Here is a 14,121-nt window from a genome sequence, read left to right on the forward strand (position 1 = left end):
CAAGATAAAGTATGTACTAGAAATATTTTTGTAGTTACAAAATATTAGGATTGGGTACTCCATAAGTAAAAAGACCTCAGCTGCCTTAGCAGTGGGAGTCAGGATAATTGGTGTCCAGCTCAGGAGAGATGGGAACTGAGTAAGAAATTAATGAAACATCATGTTTCCTCTGGTGTAGAGCTCATGGATACCCTACATGCAGAGAAATATAAGGTTTCCTGGATTTCTAATATAGGATTTTTCTCTGCCAATTTTCTTTTTCTTTAGACTTGGGGAGTTGTTTTGTTCCTCAGTAATTTTGAAGTATCTCTCTTGTGCAACTTGTGTTTTTTCATAGCAGTGGCCATGACCAGGTCTTTATTTCTCTATTACTATCAAGCAGCAATTAGCTATGATAATTTGTCGGAAGTGTGTTTTTTAAATTTTAAAATTCTTAGGTCAATAACATAGAAACAATTTATCTTCTTTTTGCAGCTTCGATGTAGACAATGGTACATCATCAGGACGAAGTCCCTTGGACCCCATGACAAGTCCTGGGTCAGGACTCATTCTTCAAGCAAATTTTGTTCACAGTCAACGTAGGGAGTCTTTCCTTTACCGGTCAGACAGTGATTATGATCTGTCTCCAAAGTCCATGTCCAGGAATTCCTCCATTGCCAGTGATATGTAAGTACCTTTTAAAATACTTCTAGTCTATAATTTGTCCAATATCAAGATTTTTGCAGCCACAATAATTTTTTTTTTTTTTTTAATCAGACTGTAATCACTTGTACTTGTGAAGGAATGGAAAATTGTTTGTTTATTTCTTTAATGAAGATTATAATTGTTCCTGCAGCTTTTTGAAGAATATCATGAAGGTGTACTTGACATGTTTATGCACTCTATTAGCTTTGACAGAATAATAATGACAGTCAATACTGTGTACTAAAACACTAAGGAGAACTATTTTGTGTTCCTAAAGTTATTTTCAAGAGAAACAATGCAAACTCAATGTATGCTTCTTTATTATTTTAAGAAATAGATTCCATTTTTTTACAACTGGAGTCTTTTAGGTTTTTAGAGAAAAGATTTACCAACTGGCAGAAAATAATATATTTGAGAGAGAGAAAAAAAAACATTTCAAATACCCTCTCAACTAAAAGACAAAATTCTAACAAAAGACATTTTTAAGCTAATTCTGATCTCTGTCACTATTCTGTGAAGTATTTTCTGCTAGTGAGTCATGCTTTTCAAGTATGTGTGGAGCCCAGGTTCCATGTGTAGTGGAAGTCAGATGCAAATCTCTGTTTATTTTCAAGATGCCAAAAGTATTAAAATGTTTCACTTTAAAGTAGGAGAAATTAATAACTCTTTTCTGTTTGGCTGGGTTTTTTTTCCTAAATGGCTTCAAATTCATGGCCAAATTGGTGTTTATGGTTCAAATATAGATCTAAAATAAAAGATCAGGCTTGTCAGAATGCCACAGTGAATGCTGTTTTTTAGTGAGGCAAAGACCAACAGATATTGCCTTTGAAAAATAAGAGTAGGCACAGAAAGGGATCAGGGTTTTCATGAGTGAAATTACAGCTGATATTTAACTTGAAGTCATAAATGAACACTCCTATTTTTTTCAGCTTATATAACTTTAAGAACTGTTATTTTGTTTAATTATAGCTCTTCTTCTGTGTAGAGTGTCAATATAAGAAAAATTCCTGTCTTTAGAGACGGTTAGTGGAAGGTCTATGACTCAGTTAAGATTGAAGTACTCAGTAAGCTTCGTGTCAAGTGGGACCAGTTTTTATTGAGACAAAATGGGTTAGAAAAAGAGCAATTCATTTTGCTTCATTATCAAAAAAATGTATTTTTCTTGGGAATAGTATCCCCCTTCCAGCAAATCTGACAGATATCCTGTTTTTTTAGAGGGAGAAGATTCAAGCTTTTAGTATGGTACCTGTACCAGGATAACATTTGTAAAGATTTTTACATTCAGGAGGACAATCCAGCTGACTGCATTGCTTAGATGAGTCATTTCAATGAAAAATTCAATTAGTGCTTCATCCTTGAACTCGTAATCCACTTCATTTCCTAGAATTTTGGGTAATATTTCAGCACATGGCAGTAAATTGGATAAACAGTATAATTACTGAAAAAAGCACACATTTTCCCCCTTTTTTTCCCTCTCTATTCTTCCTTTCAAAATTTTCTGGAAACAGATTTACATATAAAATTTATTTGACCTCACATCTTGATAGATTTTCAAAGTCCATTGTCACAGATGAACTTTTGTACTAAGAAGGTAAATATTCCTGACACTGTTTAGGAGGGGAGCACATTAGGAAATGTAAAAGGCAAGTTGTTCTCAGATGGAATAATCATCATTTATCAATAAGTCTAATTATAATAAGCTTGGCTGTATCACAGAAATTAAGTGAATGAAAGAAAGGGAATAAAAGAGGGGAAAGTTTAAAAAGATAAAATAGCAAGGAATAAAAAATAAAAGTCATGAAAGTCCTTATGTGTGTATTCAACCATAAACTGAGTATGCTTATAGAAAGGAAACCAAATGAATATTATTAAATAAAGAAACATCTCTGATTCAGGACCTTACAAAATGAGATAGAAGATTAAAGGGTTGATAGGGGAGGTACACAAATCTTAGGTTAGTCTCAAATTATCCTGTTTGCCTTGTGCATCTATATACGTGCTTAAATATTGTTTGTTTTTTAAACATGAGCAATATATATTACAAAATATCTACATCATTCAGGTAATGTAAGTCAGTTAATTGTGCATAGCAGTTTAATCTAGATCTCCATATTCTTCAACCAGCCTCAATATTTCACTTAGTGAAGAAAAAGACAAAGCAAAAGGCACATGTCTTGTATTTGTAACTGATAGAACATAAAGAATTCTGGCATTTCCGTCACTCTGAAATACTGAATTTACAGTAATACATTCCAGTCACTAGCAACAAAAACAATACTTCAAAGATTTAGTCAAATGTGGAATGTCATGTTAAGACAGCCAGTGGATGGCAGTGCTAAAGTGCTGAATTCATCGTGTCATTATTTATTATGTATGCAGCTCCAGCTAAGGAAGGGAACAAGTTGTGCTCAGTCGTTTGCAAATCTGAAATGAAAAGATGGGATCTGCTACAAACAATTTATCAAGTCAAAATATAAGATGATAACCAAGAGATTAATACAGTCAGATACTATCCCCAGGAGAAGATACAGTCCAAGTCACTATGCTCAAAACAGTAAACCTCACAGAGACAGAAAAGGGAGAGACAGTGAGGGAGTTGGGATGGAAAGTAAAGAAACAAGAGCAGAGAAGGGACAGGTGGAAAGGTTTTTAAAATCAGAAAATCCGAAGTATATTTTGATGAATTAGTTGTGGGAAAGAATAAAAAGACAGGATCAATTCAAGGCTGCTTTGTTGAGAGGAGGTTTTTGGGACTATTATGGGTACAGTTAAGCAGAAAATGCAGCTGAGTGCAAGAAAGGAAAAGCACATAAAATGGAGAAATGGGGGTCAGTAACATTGTTTCAATTATCCCATGGAAGAAATAACATGGTCTTTGAGAATAATAAAAGCAGGACATGGAGGTTATATACAGAGATTAGGAAAAGCTGCTGAAGTTTGTGAACTGGAGAGGCAAAGAGTTTAGACAGGCAGATGCAAGGTCCAAGGCACATGAGCACGTGTGTTGTGAAGTCTCTCTGTGGGATTTCCAGCTGAGATAAGAAAGTACAAAAGAAAAAGAAGTTACGGAGGCAGTGGGGGGTAGTGAGACAATATGAAGAATTATAGTTCAGGATCTGTGATGGAAGACAGGGAAACAAGTTTAAACGGATGGAGAATAAAGAATAGGAAAAAAAACCCCCACAAAACCAAAAACAACAACAAAAGTTCCCAACAGCAGTACAAAGAATCATTATTGGAAAAATTGTCAGGCCTATATTTGAAGATACTAGTGAAGCAGAGAGCTAAGTGGATGTCTTGCTGAGGTGGCCTGATTACTTAATGCTTGTTTGAACTGCTGTGGCTGCCCAGAACTTTCAAATGCTGGAAGATGTAGAAGTGATAACACTTTTTATGCCCTTCTTGTTAAGGGATCACTATTGTGGTTAATGGAGCAAGAGACTGAATTAGTAGAGAAGTTCTGTTTTAGCAAAACCCAGGTCCTAGTCAGGTTAAAAAACAGGTTCCTAGAAAAAAAGGCCAATAAGCTGTCCACTGCAGCATCACAGCCCATGTTTTTTGCCACTCGGAAGGTTGAGAACATGTATAATCCCCCTGTGACTCTGAAAAAGCAGAGCAGAGGGTAGCAGTCTAGACCAGAGGACCAAGACATTCTCAGTAGACAGGTCTGTCCAAGCTCCATTCTGAGTGTAAGAAGACATCTTCTGACCTCTCATTTAAGACCTCCCATTTCCACAAGCTCTCAGAATACAGCTCAGACACAGGATCCTGGTCTTCTCAGGACTTGGCCAACTGAACCTCACTCATAAAAAAGCAGCTGCTGGGGAGTTTTACAGCCTTCTTTAGAAAAGCTCAGCATTTTTTCCTTCACCAGCTTATCACTATAAGCTTCAGCTAGTATTATTACACAAAATTTGTTGATTTCTATTAAAACTATTTCTATTAGAACTGTTTCTATTAAAACTTGCTTGCATGCATTAAAGGAGCAGAACCCAGCCAAGGAATACTGGCTGTGGGGAACTGCAGGGTGACTGGTCTGGTGATCTGCTAAATGGCCACCATACACCCATTCCCTGAGCTGGACAACCTACTGATACTCTGATAGTAACTTCTGAAGACAGCAGCATCCTTCTGCTACTGTCTGTGGTAAAAGAAATATCAAGAAGATGAAGTTTACTCCAGGACATTTTCCTATAACTACAGTTACAGAACATATATATTCTCATCCTCTAAGGCAAGCTTATTCTTTTGTTTCTGAGCCAATAAGGCCTGGTTTTATTAATAAAATATTGTGATTATGAATCTTAAGTTATGGAGAAAACACCCACCTTTTTCAAGACAGCCAGGATTCTAGGACAGCAGACAAGACATGCTTTTACTGAGACGAGTAATTGCACTTCAGTTTAACAAATTAGTAATAATTGTCTTTTCTCCAGAAAACTTGCAGCTGAAATTCCTTTTGATGTATCATATTCTTTTCTAGGAATCTCTCATATTACTGTATCATGGGTATTACTTGCTGAAAATTGACAGTTAGCCTTCAAAGTCCAGCCTACTCTAAAAAGATCTTTTGAGAAGCATTTTCTATGTGTGACTCTGCTTAGAAACAATATTTAATTTAAAAAGTACATTAAATTTCTTGAGAGATTTATTTCTTCATGTAAAGAAATGTACCTACATCACTTCAGGAAAAACAGGCAAATATTTTGATTCATTGTGTTTTGCATTTTTTGATTTTAAGATCCATAAATGAAGTTCCAGGTTGCAGCTTAAATTAATCTAAGTCATTTGCAAGTCACTTACAATATTTTTTTGAGTTATAAACAAAAAAATATTTGGAAAATAAAAAGATGACTCTGTCCTTTCTGGTTGTTTGACACATTTTAGAGGTGGAATTCAAAACAAAGGACTTAACTTAGAATGCAGCTAGATTAAAGTTGAATAATAAACTTGTGTTAACTTTGTTTGTTGATAAGGAAATAGGTTATATTGAAAAACTAAAAGAAAGCATTTTTGCATTGAGAAGACTTTATCTGTTTTTTTATTCAGAGGAGAATTTTTGTTGATTAAATGCAAATTTATTTTATTTACTTTCAACCAATACAGAATCATTGTTGGTTTTGTGTGAGATTGCTAAAACCTTACTATTTTCCAAACACAGATCCCAGCTGTTAAACACATCACTTCTCCTTTAAACAGTTTTAATGTTTTAGGCTTTTTTTCTTCCCTCCTCTGGAAATAATGTATGTTTGAAGGACAATAAAAAGTTATTACTGAAGTTACAACCAAAACAGGATTAATTCCTACAACTTTTCAGTCACAGATGGCATGTTCTTAAAAATGTGGTACCAAAACCAATTCTTAGCTGGGATTTCAGGTACATCACAACACCACTACTCCCTGAACTTGCAACACTGATCTGCAGTGGAGGGAAGGGAAGACATGTGCATTTTGTGTGCCTGCAGTACTGAAGGATGGGAGCAGTGTGAAGAAAAGCAACTTTGTAAAAAGGGACTTGAATGTTTTGTGGGCTTTTTTTTTTTTTTTTTTGGCAGGGGGTGCTGTTTTTCTGGCTAAGTGATCATCTACATGCACAGGTCAAATTTATTTCAAAACCCAGCAGAACTTTGGGTGTGATTCCACCCTTCAGGGCACAAACTGAATCTTTTGAATTCTTTTAATGGCACTAATGCTCAGTTAGTTGTAGAGTTCAATCCCTGGAAGTGTACAGTCTAAAAATCTGATGTCTTTTTCTTGAAGTTGGAATGTTTCTTCTTACATTTAGGGACCTCTGAATTTGGTTAAGGGACCATTTTTTTATAGACCTTTTATAGATCATTTGTGGCTGGCTGATAGCAAGCTCTCTCACACTGCATGAGTGCCTTGCTCTCAGCAGCTCTGCTATTTCTTTTAAAGAGGGAATCTTTAAAATCTTTGGCATCAGGAAGAGGCCCACATGGAAAGTCATGTAGTCCTATTCTTCAGAAGGAATCCATCCATATCCAGTTTTAAGCACTTAAGCATGTGGGACAGGGACAAGCAAGAAACAAAATGCCCGATGATTAAAAGTAGTTCCAGGCAACACATTTTATTTTCATTTGCAACAAGGTAAGAGTTTATGTGTGTCACCTAATGCTATCAAAGCTCACTAACAGTAACTCATTAAGTGTCACTAACTTGATTGCTTTCAGTCATGTATGTAAACCCAGCCACTAATTTTCCTGAACCTGAGAAGAAAACAGAAATACTCTGTAGTCTCTGATGCCTGTTTGTTTTCCAGCCTTGATATAGCTAAATGATGATTTTGGTCATATGAACAGTCCAATAGTGGCACTGCTGAGTTGGCCGGTACTGCTCTGATTGAGTCCAGCATTCTTCTCAAAGTTCTATCTCCTGTGGCTTAATCCACCTCTCCTTCAACACACAAAACAAAGCCCCACACTCCTGTAGCTCCTTTTCCATTGCCATTGCTTCAGTGGCCCCAGGCAGACTACCTTCTGATTTTAGAAGGAAAACCACCTGCAGCAGTGAAACACTGGCAAGGCCATGCTCTGTTTCCCTTCAGGACTGAGTAATTCTGTGTGACTTAATTCTGCCTGTCTGTCTGGCTAGTTACTCAGTTCCCCACCATTCTCCTGTAATCTAAATGGTCTGCTATATTATGACAGAATTAAAGCATTGAAGCTTGGTGGATGACTAGGGCAATATGATACAAATGTTTTCTTGAGTTATCTATGGTTTTTTATATTACACATCATGCTGGCATCCTACTGTGATGGTCCACTATATCACTACCTTTGTGATTTCCTCAGGCAGATTGTGCAAGTCAGATGTGTGAGTGCAGCATCTTTGGAAAAGGTTTAAGCCTCTGAGTAAAGTAGCTGGGACTGACATAAGAGATCCTGGTGGTCGTCAAACTCTTCCAAAGGTGTTAGGAGACTTTCTTGGTAGATGGAAAAAGCCTAGTACTGTTTCTGGAGCACATTATATAGGACAGGAATAATATAGTAGTACTTCCTGGTTTTTTGAGATAGCCAATTCTGATTCCAGCTCATCCAGCAATTCTGAATGAAGCTTCTGGATTGGATTGGTCTTGGTTCTGACCACTGTCACTGAGACCAAAAATAGCCCGTTACCCAGCAAAATCTTTTATTTCTTTAATCTGGTCAAAAGCAGAGGCACGGTAAAAGGGAGCTATTGATGCACACTGAGGTGCACGCATAGCCAGATAGTATGTACCTGATAGTCTCTGGCTTAAACCTCAAAACACTGATTTAGTATTGCTAACATTGTTCCTTTCCAGTTCCTTGGTTTGTAACAGATGTGGTCCTTTTGTCTTTCCACATCTTGAGAGAGCTTCTCACTCAGGGTGCTGCTGCAGCTCAGCCTGATTGCAGTTTGGATAACCTAACCCTGACAACTGCAACAGGGTAGATTCCAAGAATTCAAAGCCTAATCAAGTGTATCTTCAGGACCTGAGGTGCTAAAAAGGTGACATGAAAATTAAAGTATTTTCTTATATAAAATATAAGTTGCATCTAGGAAACTCCAGATATTTTAGTACATAACATGTATATTAGCCAAATCTAATAATCCACATTTGTTTTGCAGTTTTTTGGATCTCTGATTGTGAGTCAGACAAGAATTTTCTTCTTCATCAACATCATAGTGGAGTAAAGATGTGCTCCCTGTGAAGTCAATTGGGATCTTTGGAAAGATCTTATATCTGAAGTTTTTCCTGGTGACATTTTTGCTTTAGAAATTTTTTCTCCCTTTTGTCTGTTTTTCTAAATCTCACTTGCTTAGTTTGACAGTCCAAGGAGAATTACTATGACCAGCATTTCTTTTTGCTGGACTTCTCAGATGCTGTGGTTTTTCTGAGCCAATCCTCCTTCATCTGGTTAAGCTCAATTAAACTCACTGTACTGAACCCCCAATATTACAGCAATACTTTTTTACTAATTAGGGCTAGCTCTGTTGCTGAATTAGACAGATGTATCAGAAGGACATAACTGCACAGTGTTATAGAAAATTGTGGTGTTCTGAAACACTCAGACAATAGTTGATGAGAGTCTGCTTCATTCAGGGTCTAATTTATGTGGTTTCAAGTAGCTCTTTTTAACAATCCTCTTACGTACATGTCCACAGAAATAAATAAATGCTCTGGGAAAAACAACCCGCTCCAATATCAATTTTAATTGCTTGTTCTCTCAGTCCTAAATCCCAGCCTGCTCACAGTGCCATAGACTATATCCCCTTCCTGAGATGCATCATCATTCCCCTCATTGTGCTTACCCTTTCAGAGACATGCAAATCACTAATAACCCACTGGCTATCTAGGAAAAGCTGTAAACCCATTTTGCAATGTGGGCAAAACATTAAGAGCTACCACTTACACTCATTTACTCTTGGCTTTTTGTGCAAGGCCTAAGCAATCTGAGTACTAGAAAATTTTACTCAGTCTTTAAAAATTGAGATGACATGACATAAGTACTATTCCTGCAGAATAAGCTGACTTGGAGTACTGTGATTTCTGACTTCACAACATCAGTGTTGTAAACCAACCTGTTTGTATTTTTGAAATGCAGATGATGATGATAAAGATCAAGCTGCATGGAGCAGGCAGCCACTGCTGCTCACTGTCCTCAAAGCACAGCTTCTGATGGCTGGTACCATTACCTGATGTTTCCATTGCCCTATCGGTGAACTCTAGGATTGTCTTTCATTGCTGCTAAAATATGAATCTGAGCAGTGTGAATACTTTAGCATAACTAATTCATATGTTTTGTGAGTGCATATTTGACTCCAAATATGAAATGTTATTGGGACAGAAAATAAAATCCTGGCAGTTAGGATACTCTATCAGCTTATTCTCTATCTTTCATTTGTGGTTTTGTATGTGCTATAATTGTGTTTCAACATATATGCAAACAAAACACAAATGTCTCATCTAAGATGAGACACGCTATTGGACAGTAAGTCTGATTCAGACTTGGATACAGAAATGAGTGGATGCTGTGTCTTATCCAAATATAGATATTTACACTGCAAAAGGCAGCTGCCATGTATTTTCTGACAGAAGCAGAAGAGTACATTAGTGTTCATCTTTCTTATTTTTTACACTGTATATAGGCAGTGTGGATTTCTCAATACTTTAATGCTTGCTATGTTTTTATAAGAAGGAAGGGAAGGGAAGGGAAGGGAAGGGAAGGGAAGGGAAGGGAAGGGAAGGGAAGGGAAGGGAAGGGAAGGGAAGGGAAGGGAAGGGAAGGGAAGGGAAGGGAAGGGAAGGGAAGGGAAGGGAAGGGAAGGGAAGGGAAGGGAAGGGAAGGGAAGGGAAGGGAAGGGAAGGGAAGGGAAGGGAAGGGAAGGGAAGGGAAGGGAAGGGAAGGGAAGGGAAGGGAAGGGAAGGGAAGGGAAGGGAAGGGAAGGGAAGGGAAGGGAAGGGAAGGGAAGGGAAGGGAAGGGAAGGGAAGGGAAGGGAAGGGAAGGGAAGGGAAGGGAAGGGAAGGGAAGGGAAGGGAAGGGAAGGGAAGGGAAGGGAAGGGAAGGGAAGGGAAGGGAAGGGAAGGGAAGGGAAGGGAAGGGAAGGGAAGGGAAGGGAAGGGAAGGGAAGGGAAGGGAAGGGAAGGAAAGGAAAGGAAAGGAAAGGAAAGGAAAGGAAAGGAAAGGAAAGGAAAGGAAAGGAAAGGAAAGGAAAGGAAAGGAAAGGAAAGGAAAGGAAAGGAAAGGAAAGGAAAGGAAAGGAAAGGAAAGGAAAGGAAAGGAAAGGAAAGGAAAGGAAAGGAAAGGAAAGGAAAGGAAAGGAAAGGAAAGGAAAGGCACACAGATAAAATTATTTTAAAATGGAGTAAATTCATATGATAGTGTGATGAAAACCTTAGCTCTTGATGTGGAGTTTCATTCAGGGATTCTATACAGCCACTGTCTTCTTGGGCTTTTCAATTCAGTTAGCAGCTTTATTCTTTCAAATGGTCTATGTTCAAATTTTGTAGCCAGAGAGTGCAACATGGACTATGCCAGTTGGATTTAAGGCCTGACCGGCATCCTCAGGCAGTACTTCTCTTGGGAATATAAGTAAGGTTTTGATTCAAGTGAATGAGTGTTGCAAAGATCATACTTTAAACTGGTACATTTATATCAAACTGGTATAAATGTGTGTTGTATGTTTTCTCCCCTCTGTTTAAATAACGCAGAGCTCCTATTTTATCTGTTTATATCTCACAACTTCAATGCACATCCTCAAGATCACTCAGTTGGTATTCATGTGAAAGTCTAGAATGACCTAGAAAGTCTTAATTTATGTTTACTATTGCCTTTAGAAAGACAAACCTTGAGGACCTTCCCTGTGAAGCTCCAGAGTGGCAAGTCCCTACTCTCCTCATGGTCTCTAAAGCCTGGGATTTCCTAGTCCGTAATGGATAGCATGACTTTTTTCTGACCTCTATAAAAAAATCCACTCTTAACTATATCCTGATAGGTCTGCAGAATATCTCTCTAGTTTCTTCTCTTATTAGATGTTATATTTAATTATGACAGTTTAATTATGAAGCAAAGGTTATGCAGTCACCCTGTCTTATCCTTGTGTTAATCTTCCTGCCTGCTTCTCTGTCTGTCCATGCATCTCTAAGTTCCTTATTAATAGAAGAAAAGTTAATTACTGTTCTCTGTGACTGGGACAGAAGAGACAAATTGATGTCAATCCTGAGGAAAGGAAGAAGAACGTTTGTACTGAACACATTCAACTAACTTCTGACTTAATACAGTACTTTCATCTCTTCCTCAGGCTGGAGATCAGCATAGGTTATATGGTGTGAGTTCAAATGTCATATAGAAAATGTTAGGAAGAAAAATAAATTTTCAGAAGTCTAGGCTTCACCACTGTGCTTTGGCTACTGGTTTGCAATGTGGTGTATAATCTTTGGTCTGCTAAAGAAAGTTTGGCTTGTTTTTCATGTAACAGTCATTCATCTCATTTGGGCTGGCGCATGTATTAGAAGTGTTCTTTGGTGTGGAGAATTGATCTTTTTAAATTTTGTGGCTATGTGAAAAATATTCTGTTTTCAAACCTGTATTTCCTTTGAAAAGTGAAGATGTGAACAAGTATGCCAGGCATTAAGAGAGTCTAACACTGATGTGAACAACTTCCTCTAACTTTAAATGCTAATACCTCTGTCTATATTTAGAAGCTTGTGACATATTGTAGTATTTACATTCCCTCTTGCTGCTTCTGTATACAGATGTGTGGCACTATCCTATCTAGAATCCAGAAAGAATGACCCATCAGCTTCCATGTCATCTGGAGACAGGAGGGCACTCATCCATTGCAGTGTTTATTACACTGTAGTACACTGTTTATCAATTGCATTTTGAATCATATGTTCTTCCTGTTCTATACAAAAATTACCACAGCTTCTTTGGACATGTCTGGTCCATTTTTGACCACTCTCACCTAGTCCAGATTTTCTGACCCAAAGTGGATCAAAGATTGCTCACCACCTTTTACAATTGCATTGCAGTTCAAGTGGTCTGGTGAGGGCTAAATTATTTTGTGAAAGCTGTGGATATCTGTGCTTTCAGTATCAAAATCACCAAAATAATTTCAATATCTGAAATTGTTGCTCTTGACACACAGGAGATTGAAAAGTGAAAATTAAGTCCTGGCTTGATTTCAGTACCTTAAATTACTACTTAATCATTCCTCTGATACAGAAGAGCAAGCTACAGTATGGTATCAGTGTTCTTCAGTGAAATGCAGTCCAGAAACAGCTCAAGTAGAGTCAAGTTTGAAAATGAGAAAAGTGGGATCATGTTATTTTACATAAAATCAAAAAATGATCCTGCAGGGCAGAAAGCCTAGAAGATGTAGCTGTTACCTTTTATGAGTGCCTCAGCATCCAAGAAGTGGGAAACAGGCTAAATGGGAAGAACAGGAAATACCATTTACAGTAAAGAATCCCACAAGAGATTTTTGAGGAGGACAATCATATTTTCATATTTTCTTGCCAGTCTGAGCTAAACTGTTAGTGTCTATGTTTCAGGAGCTATCTGGTATTCTGAGGTACTGGTGAATGTTTTGTGCATTCACATCATGTATTGGGCATTCAGAGTGTTTGCCACTGACAGCTTCTAGAAAGAGCTGTCTCCATGTCTCCACTGTCTTATTTTCAGGTAGAAACAACTAAATATTTTTATCCTTTGTCCAGTTCTGCTGCTACCTGTAAACACTTTCATCTTCAGAACTCTGCCCTTTCATAATTTCCAAATGTGCAAATTAGACTAGATCACTAAAAGAATAGTTTTATGTTTTGAGCTGGGCCCCCTTTAAGTGTTAAAACAAGCTAAAAATGGAGTAGCTCTATGCAAATAATAAAAAGATCCTTTATAAAAGATAAGAAATTAAAGGACTACTGAGAAACATTTAAGCCAGCTGTCACATATCAGATAATGCCATTTCATAGAACTCAAAGACAAAGAGCATAATTTTCCTGGAATTGAAGTAGCATAGTCACACTCTCTTTCAGTGGAGAACAGGATTTAAAAAAAAGAAAAAAAAAGGCATTTGGCTTATCTTCTGCTAAAGCCTTTGTGTAATTCATTAAGCAACCCTTATCTAAAATTATAGTGTAGGACATTTGCCTATGTTTTCCTGACTCAATGAAAACATAAAGAGGTACTAAACCCAGCTGGTCATTAACTCTCCTGTTAATGCTCTGGGCTGATTCATGTTGCCTATTATACCTGATTGGATTTGGCTTCCCTGGGCAATTAAAGCCTCTGAGTTCCTCCCATGGAGGACATGTTTCTTTTGGTTTGTTCTAAGAGTCAGGCTCATACAATTTTTATTCAGTCTGGACCTGTGGTTTCACCTGAAGCAACACCCTGTTCCAGCCATTCCTGCAAAGACTGTGCTCAAAGTGCAGATTTCTTCCACAGGGTGTTTAAAAATTCATTCTTTTATTACAAAAAGAATAAAAGAGATGATAATAAAAATAGTTACACAGTTATTAAACATCCTGATGATCTTTAATACTGGGGAGTTTTGTTTCATCTTTACAGGCTGATTGTACAATGGCACAGATTGCACATCATTTTAATTAGGTTTTTGCAATATCTGCAAACCATTGCTGTCTTGTGGACAGTATATAGATTATAAGATTAATGTTGTAGCAAGTGAAACACAAGTTAGATTTCTCCATTTATCAGCCTTTTTCTAATTAGATTTTCATGGACTTGAAATCCAAATTTCAAAACTCATATTTTATGCTTAAACTTAAATAACATTAAAATAGCACCAAATCAATGGTAGTATCTATTAGAAGTTGCAACTTGTAACTTATCATGATAAATCCACTGCAGGGAACTACAAGAAAATTAAAAACATACTGTATTTTTGTCTTTGGAAAATTTCTTTTCACCTTGGTTGCTGCCTTATAC

General features: G+C 37.3%; 1 protein-coding gene across 4 annotated transcripts in view; it reads left to right on the top strand.

Moving 5' to 3' along the window:
- The window catches only part of PDE4D (phosphodiesterase 4D), a 313,752-nt gene that overhangs the window by 212,304 nt on the left and 87,327 nt on the right, over positions 1-14,121 (top strand). For all 4 annotated transcript variants that reach the window (XM_058864345.1, XM_058864348.1, XM_058864346.1 and 1 more), the window contains one exon: positions 475-666. In XM_058864345.1, the coding sequence (XP_058720328.1) occupies positions 475-666 (192 nt within the window). The remainder of the gene's footprint in view (positions 1-474; positions 667-14,121) is intronic.

This window comes from Poecile atricapillus, chromosome Z (genome assembly GCF_030490865.1).
Source record: "Poecile atricapillus isolate bPoeAtr1 chromosome Z, bPoeAtr1.hap1, whole genome shotgun sequence".
Lineage (NCBI taxonomy): Eukaryota > Metazoa > Chordata > Aves > Passeriformes > Paridae > Poecile > Poecile atricapillus.